The following is a 14,904-nucleotide window of genomic DNA, read 5'->3' as shown; positions in this document are numbered from 1 at the left end:
AGAATCTGCTCCAGGAATGCTTTTCCCACGTAGTTCCCAGTTTATCTCCTTAAAATGAAATTGGAATGTTGAGATGAAGTAAAAAAAATGAAAAGGTAAAAGATTTGATTTGAAAGAAGATAAGGTGTAAAGTAGAGGATACGGTAGGAAGATGAATTTGGGAATCAAACGTGTCTCTGTGACGGTGAAGGCTGTATTAATGACTTCCCTACATAGATGATGCCTCAAAGAGGCTGACTGTAGGAGGGAAACCAGAAACCATGATAGTTACCCCACAGAATAAAACTAACACCTTATGAACTTGGGTAGTATTTCTAATGGTGGTCAACGGCTTTTTAGCAAACAACTTCACCTCAATTTTCCTACACTGGAAAGAAAGAAAATGCCATCTTCCTAGGGTTTTTATTTTAAAGTAATCTGTGAATATCTAAACTTCCTTATCCCAATTATGCTCTGAGGACATGGAACTGCTTGTGATTTTTAGCACATTAGTTGCCCTCTCTTCATTCTTTGTGCACGTTTTTCTCTTTGCAGAGAACTCTTTCCCCTAATTTGTTCTCTTTGAAAATACTTACCGTCTTTCTTTTCTCAGCTGGAATTTCCCTCCTCTGTGAAGCCTTCCCTGACTCCACAGGCAGAGGCGGTGATTGCTTTTCCCATGACGTTTTGTTCACACCCACATTACGGCAATTACTTTATTGCACTCTAAGCTTCGTGTTTTTATGCCTCTGTCCCCTCTATGCCTTAGGTTGCTTGAAAATAAGGAGACAGCCTTTCAGTTAAACTGAACAAATGTATGCATGAATAATGGAAGGAATAATCCAATGAGGAAGTAATTGCATGCAATGGATGCAAATAAAATGCTTAGCTTTTCCGGTTAAGGTATTATCATCATTTATTCAAAAATATGTATTAAAGGTCTACTATGCATCAGGCACTCTGCCAGGTACCAGGAATAGAGCAGTGCACAAAGGAGAATGTGTTTTGCTCTCTTAGGGCTTGCAAACTTGCAGGAGATCGAGATATGGATCTGGAAACCACACTCCTAAGTGAAGTGCAATGGGGGGAATGAAAGCAGAGCCCTCAGGTATTAGGGACTTCCACTGGCCTTACCCAGTCTAGTGGAAGTCAGGGAGGTCTCCCTGAAGAAGTGATGATGTGTTACTGAGAGAGGAAGGATGCTAGGGGTAAGAATTGGAAAGCAGAGAAGTTGTTGCAGGGCTACTGGCAAGAGAAACATGGGGCTTTTGAGGCAGAGAAAGAAATGCAGTTGGTTGGAGGGTGGTGAGCAAGGAAGAGAGTGTTAAAGAATGTAATATCAGAATATCTGAAAATTTTACAGTTTACAGTATTATGAACAAGAAAACTATATGGTGAAGGACATAATTGTATTATCCAATCCCCTTGTATGGAAATCATCTTTACCCAGATAGTTTTCTAAAAGTGATTTTTACACTTGGGTCAGTTAACTGGGCTATGCATGCTCAGAAGAACCCTCTGGAAAGTGTGTTAAAAATAACTAAGTTGAATCTGAGGACATAATGTTGAGTGAAAGAAGTTAGACATAAAGAGTTAAATACACTGTAGTTCAAAAACAGACAGAACTAATCTATGGTTTTAGAAGTCAGGATAGGTGGTTACCCACAGAACGGGGAGGGTAATGACTAGAAGGTGAGTCAGAGGGAACTTCTGAGAAAGGATAATCTTTTATTTATTGACATGAATACAGATTATACAGGTATATTCACTTTGTGAAAATTCATCTAGCTGTAAACATGTACTTTTCTGTATGTACTTCAACATTACAATTACTGAAAAAAAATTTTTTTTAAAGAACTGTGTCAAGAAAACACAGGAGCCAGCTTTAAAAAGCCCACACAAGACCAAAGGGGAACCAATGTAAGTATCATAATAATAATAGGTATTGCGGATTAAAACACATTAAATCAATGAAACTCTGCAAGTTATAATGACACTCAAATACAAAGAAATAGTTGCAAATTATTCATCATCCTTCGAGCTAAAAGAAGAACCATACCTCCTTGCTTTCCCAGGAGAGTTCTGACTTAATTATTTATAGCACCCACTTTTATTCTCAGATTGTCCCTGTTTGGCTGATAAATTATATATTATCTCACTAATAAACCAGCTCCTTATTTTGTATGAGTAAATTGGTAAATGAAGGGGAAGAATTAACCATTTATCCTGTCTTCTCAGGGTAACTAAACAGACAAACGAAGAGACTAAGGCTTATTTTACAGAAGTTTTCAGCAGATGGACCTAAAATAGAAATTTAAAAGTAATCTTTCTTCAACCTGTAACTGATGTATTTACTTACTCAGATAAAGATTATCAATTGTTAGAAGTATTATTTTAAATTTATTATTATGGTTGATAGAGAATGAGATATTCCGAGTTTCCAAAATAGCACCACAATAATCACTCATTTTTGTCACTAAAGGAAAAATATGTGTAAGTGAAGAATGGAAGCATTGGATTGGCATCGCCCCAATCCAGTGAACAACCTTAGCACAACTGAGGCTAAATCAACCAGATATTAGGTCTCCAGATAAGATTCACGTATGGTGTATGTAAGGAACTATTTGACTTGATTCCATCAAAGCCTTTTGATTTAAATTCCAGTTTACTGGAAATACAAGGTATAGGGAAACAATCTAAATGACACCACCAGGAAAACCCAGAAGATGGAACAAACTGTAGGAAAACCAGTTCAGTTTCTTTAAAAAAAAAAAGCCAGGGATTAAAAAAAAAAAAATGTAGCTTGGTTAAAAGAGACATAAAAGGCATAACAACCAGAGGAAATGCAAATATTGGTTTGAAGTAAACAGTAGCATAGTGCATTTTGAGAAACTCAGGGAAATTTAAACATGGATCAGGTATTAGATAAGATGCAAATGTATTGCTATGGAAAGATAATGGTAATTAATGGAGGAAAAAAGTAGGTTACAAAGCAACACATGATCTCTTAAAGTGACCTCTTAAAAATGATCTCTTAAAAAAGAAATATATTGTCTGTGTGTATGTGTGTAAACACAAAATATCTGGAAGAATGTAGAGATGTTCAGGAAGGTTTTAGGAGCAGTGATACAGGTGGAGAGAATATAGTCAGTCCCATGGTATTTAAATATCATACACTTTTGGTTATGTTTTCCAACTTTCTACAATGCACCTATATAGCTTTTATAATAACAAATAGCTAATTTCAATTAAAATGTGATATTAGAAAGTAATAGTTAATAAAGGGATAGGTAATAAGATTGCTCCATTTTATAAATTTTTATTTTTCTTACCACAATTAACAAGATATAAGTAAATTGTAATACTCAGAGTTTAGTGGGCTGTTTTAATGCTTCAACATAATAATCACAAATGTGTATACCTTGGGCTTATATTTTCTTTCTGCGCATGCTAAGCACCACTTTGTTAATTATTACTGCTTCATAATTTATTATTTGTTCTGTGTTCACTAGTTGCTGTACAAAATATATTCTTTGTTATACTTCATTTTGGGGTGTTTCATTAAATCACAGTGGATTAGGAATAAATGTTCCCAGAGAATTTTTAAAAATATGAATATTCCTTCTAGGATATACAAAATATTTTTATTGCAAAAAAAATTTTAAACATTCATAGATTTCAATTATCACCATAACTGTCTGAGATATACCCTCATACAAATGAAACCTTTGAGGGGGGGAAGATCTGTATCTCTAAAATCTAACTAGTTATTTAACTAACTTTATCCTGCCTTTCCCCAGGAGTATTTCAGGAGACTTATTAGAATGTATAAAACATGATATATCATAAAATAAATGTGGGAATAGAAATTTTAAAAGCCAAGGTTGAAAATAAAGAACAACAGAAAACAAATTTTGAAATGCATAGATGAATACCCATAGAACTAGTAAACATAATCTACAAATGATTTTGTTAAATGTCAATTACACAAGTTAATAATATCCATGAAATAAAAGTGAATCAACTGTTCTTAATTCTAAGATTAGATTAGACATTCTCCTGAGATACTGGTAAAGAGATACCACGTGAATTCATGAACATCATTCTCCACAGTTCACGTACCAGCTTCCATCGTCTCAATTTCACAGTATGTTTATCTTTCTTAATTGGAAACATTTCTTTTGGGAGCTTCAGAAATTCACAACTAAATTTCCTTTTTTCCAAAGAACTAATTTTTAGTTCAGCTGACAGTCTGTTAAGGTACCACAAAGGTATTAATGCTATTCATGTGAGTAATAGGGAATTAGAAAACCTGAGGTTAAATTTTATAACTTGAAAAACAAACTCTACAATTTAAAAAAATAAGGTTATATTATACGAATAAAATCCCATTAGCAATCATCTACTGATTTTTTTAAGTGCATATATAATTCTGTTTTTTCTAAAAAGCACATATTTTCTGAGGGAAAGTGATTATTTTCAGTCGAGAGTTGTGTGCCTTTATTTCTTTCAGGCAACAGATATTTGGCACAGTTTATCACATGCCAGAGATTTTGCTGGGTGCTGAAGATCCAGCGGTGAGAGGACACCTGAAGTGGTGAATTCTATTATGGTACATTCTAGAACACATTTGGATGTCCATTCAATACTGAGTGAACTCCCTTGTTTAGCTATCACTGCTGCAGTTTAATATTTGACAGTACACAGGCAAACTTGGAGTGGCGATAACATGATACACAGGTCTCCTATGTTGTTAATGAGGAAGAAATTCAGCACTGACTCCAGTATTAACTTAGCATTTGCTTTTGACATTTAGAGTGTGGAGGGGAACCTTTTTAACTTTGACTCCCACCCATAACTGGTACACCAAGCTGTTATTTTCTTTTCCTATTTTAACAGAATCAGAGCAATGGTAAGCTTTGATATACTGGTTTGAATTTGGAAGAGCCATCTTTTTCAAAGTTATCAAATATCTTGCTCAGTTGAGAATACAAGAAGTGAAGCAAAAGCCAGGGAAGGAGCTAAGAGCCTGTCAACCCCTTCAAAGATTAGCATCTCTGGCCTCTTTTGAAAGTTGCTTTCTATTCTTAAAGCATCATTTTGCTTTAACATTACCATGTCACAATCTCTAATAGCAACATGGAAATCACAAACAAACATTTTTATATCCTGGCAACCTTATCGTTAAATACAAGGGAAGTGTGTGTGTGAGAGAGGAGGGGTAAAAAAAAAAACGTGGAAGAATGTAAGAATTGAAAAGGAGAAGTAATAGGAGAATCAAACTTTTTGATTAAGGTGAGCAATTAATTTAGTTGAACACAAAGTCTAGATAACTGTTCCTGGATCGGCTTGTTATTTTATTGGCCTGAACACATTGAGTGATTACATAACACACACACACAGACTGACACGCGGCACCTTACACCCTAGTGTCTACAGCATACATTCTGGCAGTCTGTGTCCGGGGGGCTGCGTACGACTTGGCCATGGAAATAGCTGTAGTTGAATAGGCCTTCCTCATGGAATAAGGATAGTTCCTCTCAGGTCCGATATCTGTTTGAAAGTGATAAAGATAGCGACATAAAAATAATTATGCCTCGGTAAACTTTGACAAAAAAATGTCATTTTATATATTCTTTCCCAAAAGAGGCAAGAATATAAATATTCCAAGAAGGAATCATCTAAGAAGAACCCTAGAAGAAAAATCTAAGATTCTCAACCTAAAAGCTTTTTTAGATTTAAAATTCAGCCAAGTAATTTCCTTTTTTTTCTTTTTTTTTTCTTGCAAGGAGAGGAATTTCCTTAGTTTTTTCAGTGACATTTTTAGGAAACCCAATATGTTACATTTTTTAACAACAAATATGTATCTGACTTAGCTCTCAGCCTATTTCTCTGTTTAACTTTAGATATACATCTTTTAATTTTATTTTTTTTTCTTTCAGCTGATGAGATTTATTTATTTAGTTAGTTTTTTTTCTTTTTCAGTTTTATTAGGTAGAATTATTACAGTTCGACTGTACATACACATTATGTTGCATGTAAATACATAGACACAGTATACTGCCCTTTTTTTTAGTTTACATATATGTACTAATTATTGTTTCTAAGAACAGATTATATCTTTAGCTTTTTAAACTTACATAATTATCAAAGGAATAAAGCCAACTACAAAATAAGAATCAACAGAATGTGGTTATATATTTAGTAGATTGAGTAAAGTGAGACATATAAGATTATGACACATCAAAATTATCATTATATTTTTGGATATTGGACATAGTTGTAGTTACAGGGATTTTTTCCCAACAAACATACCACTAGCCAGATACTAAGGTTCTAGTGTTGTGAATCAGTTGTCCTCCAACAACTGAAATTTCTAATGGGGTAGGCAGGGAGCAAGCAAGCAACGTTCCTTGGGCTGGTGAGATGTGTTTCCTCTGGGCTGGGAGGGATGCTACCGCAGGCGAGGAAGTGTGCTGTTTTATTTTGTTCTTACCTTTCAAGAGGTATAAGCAGCATGTGAGGACAGCGCCGGCCACAAAGCAACCCAGAGACCCAGCCATTCCGAGCCAACAGGACCAACCAAATTTATACTGGATGCCAAGAAATATATTGTGGAAAATCAGAGAAGAACGTTCCACATAAACGTCAACAGCATACCACACAGAACCAATGATTCCTGGGGCACCTGAAAGAAAAGAAAATCACTAAACATAATGCAGGCCTGTTTTCCATTTAAATCCAAGGAGATTTAAGACCCACCACCCAGACCCACGATTGAAGTTACATCAGCTACATAGTCAGCACCCATATGGAAACTGCTTTTAAAGTCATTCATCTTAGTGTGTTGGGGTTAAAAATAAGTGAAGCAAAAGTTGTGTTTATGTTACAATAAGTCTTTATCTACTACTCCCACACCATATAAGACTAGACTAAGAAATTGTGCTCATTTTAAATAAAATTTAATCCTCCCAGATTAGTCTTTCTGAAAATTGATTAGCTTGACATGATGCCTCTTGCTTTTGCATATAACTTGCATGTCAGGGCTCAGATGTAAGAAAAAGGGGTGGGGAGCTGTGGGACAAAGGTTATGTGAAAACAGTGTTTCTGAAATCTGTGACCCCCAAGAAACTCTCACATTTTTTTGTAGTGAGTCTGTGATATCCACTGAAGTCACAATTTCATTGCATTCTTTTCCCAATTGTTTAATGCAAGAAGTAAAAGAAGGACCAGATCATGAAGACACAGTAACCTTTCGAATACAGAATATAAATTACCACGCCTTTTCTATAATACTATAACCTATAGCTTTAGGCTGAAAAGTTCTTTTCTTGAAACTTAGAAACAGATTTTCGTGTGTATACATATACACACACACACATATACACGCATTTATATATGGCATAGTAATATCAAATGAGGACCCTGAGGCTTTGGCCATCTCTGGCAATTTATTTTAGTCATCTCTCCAGCCAGTCCTGCAGGGATTTTCTTCATTGACTCGGTTTTCTTTATATTTAGCTTGTTATGGTATTTTATAAAAAATAGAGTACCTAGTGATGTCTCAAAAAACATTCTAGAACAAAATTTCATAGCACTAAATAATGTTTAAATTTGTTAAATAAAACAGTGTTTTATACAAAAGCTTTATGTTATCACGAGACTGGATATGGGAATAAATTTCTTAAAAAGGAAACATTACTAAATTCTTGTGACTTTTTAATACAGTTAAGGATCATTAGGGTCTTGACTCAATGCTTGTGTGTGAAAATATTAGGGAGGCCCCATTTTTTGACTGTGGGATGGGTGAGACTCTGCTATGGGCTTACTCTGCCCACACTGGACCTTTACCACAGCAATTAAGAGGATATATTTCTGCTGGGGCTTAACCTTATTTTTCAGCTCAAACAAAGGAGCTAGATTAAGTAACTGGCCTAAGGTCACACATTACACTTATGTATCTCCAAGTATCTTTAACTTCAAGGTTCCTATATAGTCACGCTACACTTCCTGGTCAGGTACTTATATTTGCTTTGTTAACTTTTCTACTGCTACCATAAAAGAAGACGATTTTCTCTCTGGAGGGTGGGCTCACCTCCAGAGAGAGGGTTTTACTCTTTCTGTACTTTGATTTCTTCCATAGTGTACGTCTTCCCAACTTGCATTACAATCCAAAGGAGGCATTGTGCTGTGATAAAAGAAGACTAAATTGAATTTGATGACAGAGCTCAGTAAAATACCAATTTTGTTGTTTCACTAATAAACACTGTGTGAAGTGCTTCTTGATTTATTGTTTATTAGTCATGCTTGATTTATTAGTCTTTAGAACTCCATTTATTCACCTGCTTAAGTGGAGATAATAGCATAATCTGCTTATTGTTACAGTTATGACCCTAAAGGTTGGCCTATGAGAGATGTCTAACACAGGACTTGGTACAATTTAGTCAATTGGTGGCAGTGTGTAGAGGTAAGGAGGTGGTGGCTTAGGGTTTATTTTAGGATTTGACTTCAGGAATAATCACAAAAATTTTTAGAAATTTAAAGTGTTATATAACCTTTGAAATGGTTAAAAACAGTTTGAGGACTTCGATAAACCTTGATGAGGGATAGTAACGAAAAATTAATTATCTAATTCCAAAACTAAAGAAAGCAGGGTTGCTGGAGGTGCTCTTCGTTCCTTTAATCTAGAGAAGCAAGTTGCATATGATCCTAAAGTGAACTGCTTCAGAACAGCACCCTTCTTCACCTCAGGACCTTAGGTTGGTCTCTGTCGCCCCATCACTGAGTCCAGACCAGTACCTGCTGTTAGTAATGTAGTTCCAGCAACAAAGCACATGCGGGCTTTGATGTATGGCTCAGCAGGGAGGAATTTCACACAGTCAAGACCAAGCAGCAGGGTGATAAATCCAAATCCAGCTAGAATGTCTGCAGTAATCATCAACGCCCGAGTTACCACCAGCTTCACTGAAGATCAGGGCATGTGGCCAGAGCATAGTCAGAGGAGGGAAACAGGTTAACACCCAGGAGCACATCAAAAAGCAGACAACCACGTACGTTAACCTACATTAACACATGCCCACTAAAAAAAAAACAAAAAAATCAGACTTTAAATTTGCATGAACTTAAAAATAAATACCCTTAATTTTTTCATAAACTCCAAAAATGTCATGAGACAATCGCCGTTATTACTTGTTTAAGCCCTGCTTATTGCAGTCTTGTTGGCCTCCCAGCAAAATGCCTGGCATATGGTAGGGACTAAGTAATCGTTTCCCTTTTGCCTCCTGTTGTGGAATGAGTCTTGTTCACAAGTATTATAGCTAAATGCCAGATTGAAAGCAGAGGATCTCTTCTTCAGAAGATAATAAATGTTCAATTAATAAAACATTACTACGTTTGTTTGAAGTTTTACTGAAAAAATGTAAATAATTGGTTAAGGTTTGGCATAAGGGAACAGAATAAAACACTTCAAGACATCTCTTGCCAATTCAGACTGGTGGGAGCAATCAGCAGATCTTCAGAAGGAGAAGGAGCTTCTGCTTTTTAGAAGAAGACTATTTTTGGAAGCCAGGTCATATTCTTTTTCATTCCTTCTGGTTGTGATCCTTCTTGGCCAACACTCTGCAATAATGCTTCAACCTTGCACTGTCAACTGAGCGTATTTTAAAGCTGTAGCCAATGATAATATAAGGTAGAAAATTTAGGGAAGAGAAACTCAGGTAAACAGAAGTGGAATAGTAGCAGTCATCTTCCACAATGGAAGTGTCATCAACTGTGAAAGCTTCCTGAACTCGAGTCCCAGTTATACTAAACTAAAAATAGGAAAATTGTGTCACATATGGAGGCTTAATAACCTGAAGTCAGAGCTACTGTTATTTTAGCTGGCTACTGGAAAGGAGTAATAACATTTATTCTTTTGATGATACAGTAATTATGTTTTTTTTTTTCAGAGTGATCTGGGGTTTCCTTGTGTCTGAATTTTTCCTCAGTGGTGAGATAACTTTAGGGCCTATTTGGTTATAGATTGCTTACAAAAAAATGGCCAATTTTCCTCATTTAAAATATAAAATATTTTTATAATCTATCTAAGAGAGGAAATCAATGCATAAAATCAGTTTCTACCTTACTTATAGGTGACTAAGATCTCAAAATATGGCATTATTTTTAAAAATTTTGGCTCAAATTTCAAATGCAGGCCAAATCAAAGGCTCCCTTTTTTTTTTTTTTTCCAAAATTGAGGAAAGAGAACAATATGTAATTCATTCGATGACATTAGTTTATATATTTCAACACATATCCTTCATCCTCAAGTGGTATATACCAGTGGGCCTCCTACTCAGCACCCCAAGACAAGTAGTCCCACACTTTGGACTGCCTCCCTTGGAATCTTCTCAGTCGCATTCTGGAAACTGGGACCAACAGGGCCAGGACTGCCATTTGGATGGGTGCCTTGAAATCACTGTGGGTCCTGGTCTTTCCTTCTCTGACCCTTGCTCCATACAAAGTGTGATTCAGATGCTCTGTGGAACTCCAGGACTCATTCCTACAAGTGCCATCCAGAGGCCCCCATGGCTAGCCCAGTTCTGAAAGGGCAACTCCACAAGAAGGTTGCCAATGCTGACCAGTCAGGAATTTCCTTTTTGTTAAATACTCTGATTTGGGGGGTGGGGAAGGACTCAAATTAACTGTATCAATATGAGCCCTAAAAAAATGTATCTGGGCCCACATATCTTAGATATACAAGGCCATGAGAAAGGTTAACTAATTGTGATTGTATAAAATAGATTAAAGACTGAAAATAAAATCCTTCTCTCTTATAGGTGACATCCTAACTCAGAGGGTATAGTTACATTATTTTCTTAGCCTACATTTTCATCTCTTTTTTCTTTAAGCATATGATAGAATTTTGTAAAGAAAATTAATAGATCTTTGGGATGTTATTTGAAAGCAATAGGTAAGACTATATCAAAAGAAAAATGTGAGACAATACAGGCAAAAGATAAAGGAACATTTTAAAAGACAAACAGTGGTTTTCTCCATGTAGTAGGCTTGTGAGTGACTTTATTCCCTTTTTGCATAAATGTAGATAACAATATTTAAATTTTGAGCTACTTCATCTTTCTATCTTCTTCTCAACTCTAACCTTAATGCTGCATTTCTGGACTAGCCCAGTGTCCCCATGAACATCCATTTCCATTGATCAAATCATGCTTCTTTGTAGGTGGAACTAGGTTAGTGCAAGAAGTGAAAAAGAAAAAAAAAAAAAGAGACCTTTTGCTAAAAAGTAAAATAAAGGCCTGATGAATTTGTTAAAAATGTTCCAGGCACTCAAATCCTAAATGGCAGAAGAGATTTTAGATTTAGAGCATGGCGCCTTTTTAAGTGCTTTTCCTGGACTGAAATAGCTGTTCATGGGAAAAGTCACATTCTAAGGGTTTACTTTTCATTTATCTTGAGAAAAGAAATTGCCATGTTGTCCCATTAGCCATCATTTGCTTTGAGAGATACTAACACCACTTTGCTTTAATAACAGATCCAGTTATTCTCAGCACAATTTGATTAAATAAATAAATAGTATTGAACAAGAGTTGAGAGAATGAGTAATAAGATTTTCAATCTATAAAATTTCTTTATTCATAGAAACATGGGTCTTGTTAACACCTAATTATAATTTAAAGCTAAAAGATAAGGAGGATGAAGGAGCTGGCTTTTTGATTTCTGCTAATACTGTGCTGTGTATATTAACTTTTTCATTCCCTGGCCCCACAGTCTGTGTGTCTCTTTGCCTGTCTGTCTCCCTACCTGTTTTTCTGTCTCGACTCTGTTCCTCTAGCTCCACCTTCTCTCTTAGCAAATCTTCCACAGAAATATTATAAATTTTCTATTTGACCTAAGTCATAGCTAAAATGCTTTCATCTAACCTGTCAATTTGAATCATAAAATCACAGTACCCTGAAGAATTCATGTCAATTTAAAGTGCCTGCCATAGGCCTACTGTGTATAAGGCGCTATACCTAACACTTTGGGGGTAGCAGAGCTGAGTAAGATAACGTTTTTACCCTTAAAGGTATTTATAAATACATAAGAAAAGATAAAAATAAAATATGCTAAAAATTTTTCAATTCACATTTCAGAAATCAACTAAATTTCTAATCAAAACATTTAAAATTTGATAGAACCTTAATATAGTACAGTAGAAAACAAAAGCACGCAGTGGAAACCTGAGTTCGGTTTTCTATAGTATTCCCTCCCAGACAAGGGGAAATGTCTAAGGAATACGTACAGGAATGTTCAGCATATATAGAATCGTACTCATCACAGGTGCGAATTCCATCAAAGGCATTTGTGACACACTCCCACCAGAGGCCTCGGCATTTTGTGCTCACCTAGATGTTGGAGAAGACACCGTGTGAAATGACTCATGCGGACACACCCGAATTCACCATGATCAAAGGAAGAGCTTGGCTGTGGTGAACTTGACAGCAAAGTTAACAGTGGTTGAGAGCATGATCAGAATTTCATTGACAGAAAACAATGCATGTTAGAGCATTTTCCCTTAAACACTAACAATTAAAGGCTTTCCCCACCAGGAAGTGAATTCACTTCCTGATTTGGGGGGTAAGGGGAACAAGTCATGCCTAAAATGGATAAAATCAGAATTAAACATATGCAAATTCCTATGGCTGGTTCCATCATCAAGTTAGTTTAATATGGAAATAAGTCATTTCACATTTCAATAAGTCCCTGTGCTGACATTTACTTATCAAAAAAAAAAAAAATCCATGTGAAAATAGATGATAACTGCTGACATTTTGAGTCTATTAGGAATGTACATTATTTTTTCTTCATCATGAACAATGAGTTCCGTGAAGACACATTATTATATACAAGGCTCCTAAATTGAAAATGATAGCCAAAGAAAGTTACACATAAAGACAGCAACACATGAAATATAAAGATCACTTCTTTATATTTCTTCTTCTTTGCTCCACTGACAGAACACAAATGCTTGAGCTGTGGTATGGATGTAAACAAACTAAACACTAATTTCATACAACCTGACAGCTGTAACCACTTATACTTTGAAATGTTGTACAGATGATTCTAAGTATCCACTTAGAGCTAAAAGGTACCAGTGTCCTGAGCTTTCTCATATTTTATCTATAAGCTGCAAGTCACAATAGATTTCTAAGAATTGTAAACATACCAACAGAAAACATTTTCAAGTGTTCTTGACAGAGCTCATGCATATGGAACAGATCTAATATCATTGTTTATTTTGATGCAATTATAGATTCACGTTGCCTGGAAATCTGGGAATTTAGTAAGATTTAACCAAAAAATTATCTTAGAAAATGAAAGCTTCAAGTTTTCCTTAAGGAAAGAATAAATAAAAGAGCAGAGTGGGAAGAGAAATGCAAAGGCAAGGAGATTATAACTAGTGTGGAGAAGAAAGGTAGGAACACAGAATGCTTTGATTTGCCAAATAAAATTATATCAGACAGTATTTGTGCTATGAAACTCTCTGCCCCATGTTCTACTTTGAAGCTGTATTGTATGTGAGATAACACTCTACTGCTGGCCACTCCACAATTTTGAATGCTGTACTTGTATGATCACTTTGTATGTAAAATGCTTATAATTGGTAATAATTCATAATTCTATGTTGAGTCTACACTATGAAGCAGTTACAGTTTAAGCATGATATTATCTCACTTATTAATTAAAGGATTCAGTGAGATATCATTTGCATTGTCTATTTTACAAATAAGCAAAATGAGGCACAGCAAAGTTAAATAAGAACACCAAGAAAGCGCGGTTAAATGGAGGAGAAGGGACTCAAACACAGCAGCCTGTGTGTACGCTCTTAAGCATAGTGGTATAACTAAAACCCATTTTATTTTAAATCCCAGATTTATTTCAGGCTACAGTACTCCAGAATCGGAAACTGGGGGATAGCTCTGGGTGAAACAGTAGGCCCTAACTTTAATCTCATCCTACGGCCATGAGTCAACAAAACCTCACTTTGACTTGTTCTTCCTAAGGTTAAATCTGGGAGAGATGCTTTGAAATTTCAGAATACTATCTGACCTGAGGCACAACAGAGACCAAAATTTAAATAAAGAAAACCCATCTTGTGAAATTTAATGTATCAATTTCTAAAGAAGGATGTGGATATGTAAATTCATACACTCATAAAATTTAAGCTGTAGCTGAAAGATCACAAGACTTGAAATCTAAATTGGCACTCATAAGAGTGCTGCATTCAAAGCCTTACCTTTTTTGAGCCTCAATCCCCTTCACTTTATCAAAGAGATAATCTTAGGGTGGTTATAAGAATTAAAAATTACAGACACATACAATTTAAGTGATTTGCTCGATAAATAATATTAGTAAAATACTTAAACATCAGAATAACCTGAGTAGTGACTATGTTCAGGATTACTAACTAACCGTAATGAAAGTGGAGGAAAGTAGCTGCCATGGATTGAATGGTGGCCCCTGCAAAAGACATGTCCACGCCCTAATCTCTAGAATCTGTGAATGTGACCTTATTTGGAAAAAGGGGCTTTGCCTATGTGGTTGAATTAAGTTATCTTGAGATAAGTTGGTCATCCTGGATTACTAGGGTGGGCTCTAAATCCAATGACAAGTGTCCTTGTAAGAGACACACAGAGGGGTGACACAGGCACAAGTGAAAGAGGCAATGTGACTGTAGAGACAGACATTGGCTGATGTGGCCACAAGTCAAGGAGTGCCTGCAGCCACCAGAAGCTGGAAGAGGCGAGGAATGCATTCTCCCCCAAGACCTTCAGAGGCATTGTAGCTTCTTTTAGCTAACACTTTGATTTCAAACTTCTGGCCTCCAGAACTATAAGAGAATGAATTTCCCCCGTGTTAAACCACCAAATTGTAGTAATGTGTTAT

At 35.8% G+C, this 14,904-nt stretch overlaps 1 protein-coding gene across 6 annotated transcripts in view; it reads right to left on the bottom strand.

The window, feature by feature from the left end:
• Window positions 1-1,684: 1,684 nt before the first annotated feature.
• CLDN16 (claudin 16) overlaps window positions 1,685-14,904 on the bottom strand; it is a 76,531-nt gene continuing 63,311 nt past the window's right edge. For all 6 annotated transcript variants that reach the window (XM_064493785.1, XM_064493788.1, XM_064493784.1 and 3 more), the window contains 4 exons: window positions 12,260-12,362; window positions 8,779-8,943; window positions 6,476-6,667; window positions 1,685-5,532 (listed from right to left, as the gene is read on the bottom strand). In XM_064493785.1, coding sequence (XP_064349855.1) covers window positions 5,399-5,532; window positions 6,476-6,667; window positions 8,779-8,943; window positions 12,260-12,362 — 594 coding nt within the window. In that variant the 3' untranslated portion in view covers window positions 1,685-5,398. The remainder of the gene's footprint in view (window positions 5,533-6,475; window positions 6,668-8,778; window positions 8,944-12,259; window positions 12,363-14,904) is intronic.

This window comes from Camelus dromedarius, chromosome 2 (genome assembly GCF_036321535.1).
Source record: "Camelus dromedarius isolate mCamDro1 chromosome 2, mCamDro1.pat, whole genome shotgun sequence".
Lineage (NCBI taxonomy): Eukaryota > Metazoa > Chordata > Mammalia > Artiodactyla > Camelidae > Camelus > Camelus dromedarius.
This window is presented reverse-complemented; position numbering and strand designations above follow the sequence as displayed.